General features: G+C 45.2%; 1 protein-coding gene across 1 annotated transcript in view; it reads left to right on the plus strand.

Annotated features, from left to right (window-relative positions):
* The first annotated feature begins 2,147 nt into the window (after positions 1-2,147).
* The window catches only part of Hace1 (HECT domain and ankyrin repeat containing E3 ubiquitin protein ligase 1), a 102,491-nt gene continuing 97,397 nt past the window's right edge, over positions 2,148-7,241 (plus strand). Inside the window, exon 1 of the mRNA XM_005368627.2 lies at positions 2,148-2,451. Within this exon, the coding sequence (XP_005368684.1) occupies positions 2,376-2,451 (76 nt within the window). The 5' untranslated portion in view covers positions 2,148-2,375. The remainder of the gene's footprint in view (positions 2,452-7,241) is intronic.

Consider the following 7,241-nt stretch of genomic DNA (forward strand, 5'->3'; position numbering starts at 1 on the left):
TGTGACTGGTCCCGATGGTGTGCTGGGTCTCCTGGAATTAGAATTATAAATGATTGTGAGCCACCCTGTGGATGCTGGGAACTGAATCCCGGTCTTCTGCAAGGGCTCTTACCTATTGAGCCTTCTCTCCTTTCCTTTTGGTGTGTGTGTGTGTGTGTGTGTGTGTGTGTGTGTGTGTGTGTGTGTGATGAGGAGGACTGAGGCCAGCGTGCTAGGTTAATGATCTACTGCATACAGGTCTGTCACCCCACCACAGGAAGCTGATATTTTAGGTGATGTAAGAAGGACAAACAGAGCCAGAGCATTTCACTTGGGCTGAGGCTGAAAAGTTTGAGCACCACCCTGGTTGGCCTATTGTCTCTGTCCTTCTTTTGAAACTTTGGATTTTCCCAAACTTCTTGACAGACAGGTTTTCTCTCACCTGAACCAACATGTTAAGTGGAGATGGTGAAGGTTTGCCTCCAGCACGTAGCACACATGAGTGACATTAGTTGTAGGTGGAAACTGATTTAGCAGTGCTTTTGGAAGGGACAGCCACGCCAGTCTCCTTCTTCCTCTTTACAGCCTACATTTGAGCTCAGCAAAAGTCAGGAAGTAATTTTTCTTTATGTATGAGGTGGGCAGGCAAGGTCTGCGCTTACACAGATGAGCTCATTGCAGGGACGGCTGGCCTCTTTGAGAGAAAGGTGACAAATCGGTTCCATTGTGTCACGCTTGCTTCAGACCCCTTGGCCCTGGTAACAGAGAGGAGAAAGGCTTCCCCCTCGAGTTTCCGTCTTCTGCCATTTTAGCCGTTCTTATTTTCTCCACAGACTGGGCTGACTCAAGCTTCAAATGCTCAAAATTTTGCCACTTTGAATTTTTTTATTTATTAATTTTATTGTATGTGTGAGTGCTCTGCCTGCTTCTAAGTGTACAATATGCATGCAGCACCTTCAGAGGCCAGAAGAGATCCTGTGATTCCCTGGAACTAGACTAAGCACGGTAGGCACTGGAAAAACAACCTGCTCTTAATTGCTGAGCCATCTCTTTTGCCCCGTTCTGATTAAGAAATCTGTGTGGGGGCGTGGGCATTTCCTGGTACTGGATTAGAATGAGCTTTTGAGGTGCCAGGAGTAGATGCTGGGAACCATACCCTGGAAGAGCAGTACATGCTCTTAACCACTGACCTATCTTTCTGCTCTCCCAACCTCTTTTTTTAATGCCCTTGCCTGCGTGTATGTCTCTGCACCTTTCGCATGCAGTGCCTGAGGAGGAGGCCAGAACAGAGCATCAGATCCCCTGGAACTGGGTATACTGGATGACTGTGTGTGGCCATATGGGAAGCAAATTCGGTTCTCTGGAAGAGTAGCCTCTGCCTTTAACTGCAGAGCCATCTTTCCATTTTAAAGCCATTTTAATTTTTTTTTTTATTGAGGTTTTGTGTCTGCCAGGCCTGGCGTTGAGCACCTGGGATCCTAGCGCCTGGCAGGTGGAGGCAGGAATGTTGCCATTTCAGCTATATATCAAGATCAAGGCTAACCTGGGTTACGTGTGATGGGCTCAAAAAAACATACCGCCTCCATTTCAGGCTAACCTCACACTTACGATCCATCTGCTTTTGCTTCCCCAGTGCTGAAATTGCCTGTATGTGTTACCATGCCCTGCTTGAACATTTCTATGACTTGGTATACTCATGAAGTCAAAGTCTTCGTAGTTCTCATTGGGACCTGTCATAGAAACTGAGACTGCATTTTACCAAATAAACATTTTTTTTTTCCTTTTTTGCCATTCATATCTTCTGCAGAGTTTGAAGTTGTCGTCATGTCCTGTGCTAAGAACAGGGATCTACAACAAGGCATAGGATAGCGCCATGTCTCTGTTCTCAGAAATGTACTCAGCAAGCGAAACAAATAAGGTACTTCTCTAATCTGCTTTATTGGGGTGTGTTATAACTGAGGGAAAAAAGCTCTTGTACAACTTTGCAGGGAAGAACGACAGCGGCTTGAGAAAGCCCAGGAAGTCTTTCTATGTTCTGCAGTTGCCTGATCATCCAGATCGCAGGTCAGCGACCTTAGAGGCGGGGCTCCACCGGGGTGTGTGGCGAGCCAGCCCGGAACTACAGTTCCCAGAAGGCCTCGCGAGCCCAGGAGGGAAGCGGGGCCGCGGAAGGAAAGCCGCGAGCGAGCGGAGGCGGCGGCCGCTGCCCACCCCCGACGCGGTCTGGCTGCCTGCCGTCGGTGCGGCGGACTGACTCGGCGTAGCACCCTAGCGTTCCCGAGCGCCGGCCGCCGCGAGCTCGCGCCTTCGCCCACGGGCCCGGCCAGGGTCGGGATGTAGGGCGCGGGCGCGGAGGCCGCGGGCGCGGCGGGGGCTTCGCGGAGGCCGCGCCGAGGATGGAGAGAGCGATGGAGCAGCTCAACCGACTGACGCGCTCGCTGCGGCGCGCGCGCACCGTGGAGCTGCCGGAGGGTGAGGCGCCCCGAGGACGCGCTCTGCACTTTGCGGGGCGGGCAGCGGTGGGCTACCGCGGGCGCGCGGGAGCGTGGGCGGGGCGCGGCGGCTCGCTGGAGTTGGGTCCCACTCCACCCGCGCCGGGAAGGGGTGCGGTGGCGCGCTTGCGGCGGGCGCGGCTGGGGACGCGCCCGCGTTTTCTTAAGCTGCAGATGAGATAGGCTGGCTAGTAATATATATATATTTTAAATACGGGGCGTCGCTCTTGTTTTGGCAATAGACAAAGGCTGTCACACACCAGCCAGGTATTTCCGAAGCACTGTTGGTGTAGTAGGCATTCCTTCGGTAGGCACGCCTGCCTTCATCTTTTAGTCACGGAGACGTACGTGTTGAGTGGGCTGGGTGAGAACTGGGGTGAATTCACACAGAGGAATAAAAGATCTGTTCCGGACTTGAGCTTTGGAAAACTCCCAATAAAAGAGTTGGGGTTGGGTGGAAGCGTGGGGGATTTTTTTTTTCTTTTCTGCCTTATGAAGTCAGACTGTTTTAGGGGCAGTGGGAGATGTTCGTAGCCCAGGCTGACTGCAAACTTGGGATCCTGCTGCCTCAGCCTTTCCAAGTATCGGAAATTCCAGGCATCGCCTACCGTTCCCTGCTTAGTTTGTTTTATTCCATTTCCCCTAAAACTTTGTTTCACTTAGCTATGGAGAGTGAAAGAAATGTGGAGTTGGCGAATTTGAGGATAATTTTCTTGAAAAGTTTTATTCTTTGTGATTCTGAGTAGAGAAAGTTCCTGGCAGCCCTTTCTCAAAAGTAATTTTGTATTTGTTACTTTGCTGGAATGAAGCATTGACTTAGACTAGTCCTAATTTTAGGAAGTAAACTTCAGCTTCCAATTTTTCTTCTACGTCCACCTGTGAATCTTTTCACTGAGGGCTGTCCTCCCTTATTTTTTTTTTTTTTTTTTTTTTTTTTTTTTTTTTTTTTGGGACAGGGTTTCTCTGTGGTTTTGGAGCCTGTCCTGGAACTAGCTCTTGTAGACCAGGCTGGTCTCGAACTCACAGAGAGATCTGCCTGCCTCTGCCTCCCAAGTGCTGGGATTAAAGGCGTGCGCCACCACCGCCCGGCCTCCCTTATTTTCTGATGTCATCCTGTTGGTGACAGCTAAAGAAGGCTGTGTGTGCTGTTTATTGACATTGCTATTTGTATCGCTAAGTTGCATCCAGTATTTTGCGTAAATATGGTACAGAAGGCTCTGATAATATTTTCAGTATATTTTCATTGGAGCTGGAGAGATGGCTCAGCCATTAAGAGCACTGCCTGCTCTTCCAAAGGTCCTGAGTTCTATTCCCAGCAGCTGCGTGGTGGCTCACAACCTTCTGTAATTAGATCTGGTGCCCTCTTGAGGAAGAGACCTGATCAGTCGTCCTCGTCCTCATCAACTTAGACCATGAAACCCAGTATGGACAAGTTCAACATAACCTCATATACGGGCTGCCCATGCATGTTTCAGCATTGCCAGGGTATAAATTTCATTCATTTTATATTTTCATTGTAGAAAAGTTTGATAACAAAAATACAGAAAAATCTGCCATTCCACTCTCAGTAGTAAATAATATTAGCTTTTTTTTACATATTGCATACAGTATTTTGTTTTGCATTTAGAAAACATCACAGATGTGTGCCCATAAATATGTTTATTGAATTTGCAGAATTTGTTAGATGCGTGAAATAAAACTTGCATTTTTTTTTTTTTTTGCTGACTATATGAGGAGCAGCTTTCTATTTAAGACTTAGTCTTCTGCTTCCATAGGGTTTATTCCAGAAGATGAGCAGGATTTAATTATATAATCAACATTTTAAGGACTTGAATTATCCATTTCTTAACCTATTCTTTGAGAACTTCTAGTCAGGAGTCTGAGTGCTTGGAAACTTGAATATTACAATTAAAAATAAAGTGTTTCCCCTTGTTGTAAGAATGGCCTATTGCTTACATCTTCTCTTTGATTACAAATCTTCATTTGATTACAATGAAATTGTTCATTTTGTTCCTTTATATTTGTCTTTCAGTCTTGAATGAGTCTTTGAATTCTCTTAGTTTGGCCCTTCAGGTAGATCTTATCTAGGGCATTCTACTTTTTTAATTGAGAAAATATTTATAGTAACAATTATTATTATTTACATCCCAACTAGACTCTCCCCACAATCCCACTTCCCATCCACTCCTCCCAGATTTCTATTCAGGAAAGGGCAGGCCTCCCATGGATATCAACCAAACATGGCATATCAAGTTTCAGTACGACTAGGCACCTCCCCTCCTATTAAGGCTGGCCTGGGCAATCCAGTATGAGGAAAAGGGTCCCAGAGACTGTTAGGGTCCCACAAGATGAACAAGCTACACAACTGAACATATACATAGAGGGCCTAGGTCAGTCCCATGCAGGCTCCCTGGTTGTTGGCTCAGTCTCTGTGAACCCCTACGTTCCCAGGTTAATTGAGTCTGTGGGTTTTCTTTTGATGTCCTTTACCCTTCTGGCCCCTAGAATACTTCCTCCTCCTTTCCCTGAGTTTTGGCTCATGTTTGGCTGTGGGTCTCTGCACCTGATTCCATCAGTTCTTGATAAAACCTTTTATGATAAGTGGGCGAGGCACCAGTCTATGAGTATAGGAGAATATCATTAGGCATCATTACATTGACTTTTTTCCCTCTAGTATTATTGGTTCTATCCTAGGTCTCTGGGCCATCCAGTCTCTGGGACCTGGCCCTACTGGCAGTGACAAGCATGGGTTCCCTCTTGTGGCGTGGGTCTCCAGCTGGACCAGTCATTGGTTGGCCACACCCATAATTTCTGCATCACCTTTACCCCAGCACAACTTGTAGGCAAGATAAATTGTAGTTTGAAGGTTCTGTGGCTGGGTGGGTGTCCGAATCCCTCCGCTGGTAGTCTTGCCTGGTCACAGGAGATGGCCAGTTCAGGCTTCGTGTCTCTTATTGCTAGGATACCCTTCATTAGCAGCAGTTACCTTCAAAAATTCCTGTAGTTTCCATTGCTCTAGGTTTCTAGCTTGTCCCCGATATGCCCCACCAATTCCAGTTGTCTCTCCTAGTACTCACTCCCTCTGTTCCCTGTCTGCCTGATCCCTCATGTTCTTGTTCCCCTCCCAAGCCCCCTCCACCTTCAATATCTCTTCTGTCTCCCTTTCCCAGGGAGCTCCATGTGTCCTCCTTGAACCCTCCATGGGTCTGTGGATTGTAGCATGATTGTCCTTTACAGCTAATACCCATTTACAAGTGAGTATATGCCATGTTTGTCCTTCTGGGTCTGGGTTACCTCGTCCAGGATAGTTTTTCCCTGTTCCATCCATTCACCGGCAAATTTCATGGTGCCATTGTTACTAGCAGCTAAGTAACACTCCATTGTGTAAATGTACCACATTGTTCAGTTGAGGTACATTTGAGTTGTTTGCAGCTTCTGGTTATTACGAATAAAGCTGCTATGACCGTAGAGCAAGTGTTCTTGAGCATCCTTTGGGTACATGCCCAGGAATGGTATAGCTGGCTCTTGAGGTAGATCGATTCCCAATTTTCTGAGAAACCACATACTCATTTTCAAAGTGGTTGTACAAGTTTGCACTCCCATGAGCAATGGAGGAGTGTTCTTCTTGCTCCACATCCTCTCAAGCATGAACTGTCACTTGTGTTTTGATTTTAGCCATTCTGACAGGTGGAATCTCAGAGTTGTTTTGATTTGCATTTCTGTGATGACTAAGGATGTTGAACATTTCTTCAAACGCTCCTCTGCCATTTGAGATTCCTCTGTTGAGAATTCTCTGTTTAGATCTGTATGCCATTTTAAAGTGTTTTTTTTTTTGATGTTTAGTTTCTTGAGTGCTTTATATATTTCGGATATTAGCCTTCTGTTAGATGTGGGGTTGGTGAAAATCTTTTTCCATTCTGTAGACTGCTGTTTTGTTCTGTTGATGATATCCTTTGCCTTACAGAACTTTTCATTTTCATGAAGTTCAGTTTATTGATTGTTGATCTTAGTGCCTGTGCTATTGGTATTCTGTCTAGGAAGTTGTCTTCTGTGCCAATGAGTTCAAGGCTATTCCCCACTTTCTCTTCTATCAGTTTTAGTGCATCTGGATTTATGTTGAGGTCTTCTATCCATTTGGACTTGAGTTTTATGTAGGATGATAGTTAATGGATATATTTATGCTCTTCTGCATGCTGACATCCAGTTAGATCAGCACCATTTGTTGAAGATGCTTTATTTTTTCCATATTTTATTTCTGGTTTCTTTGTCAAAAATCAGGTGTCCATAGGTGTGTCTTCGATTTGATTCCATTGATCAACCAGTCTTTTTATGCCAATGTTATGCAGTTTTTATTACTATAACACTGTAGTACAGATTGAACTCAGGGATGGTGATACCTCCAGAGTTTTTTTTATTGTACAGGATTGTTTTAGCTATCCTTGGTTTTTTGTTTTTCCATATGAAGTTGAGTATTGTTCTTTCTTAACTATAAAGAATTGTGTTGGAATTTTGATGGGAATTGCGTTGAATCTGTAGATTGCTTTTGGTAGGATGGCCATTTTGCTGTTAGTCCTACTGATCCATGAGCATGAGAGGTCTTTCCGTATTCTTATATCTTCTGCAATTTCTTTCTTCAAAGCCTTGAAACTTTTATCATGCAGATCTTTCAATTGCTTGGTTAGCATTAACCCAAGATATTTTATATTATTTGTGGCTATTATTTTTTAAAAATAACTTTTATTTTTGTCTCATACATTACATCGTGACTGT

The sequence above is a fragment of the Microtus ochrogaster genome, unplaced genomic scaffold (assembly GCF_000317375.1).
Source record: "Microtus ochrogaster isolate Prairie Vole_2 unplaced genomic scaffold, MicOch1.0 UNK37, whole genome shotgun sequence".
NCBI lineage: Eukaryota > Metazoa > Chordata > Mammalia > Rodentia > Cricetidae > Microtus > Microtus ochrogaster.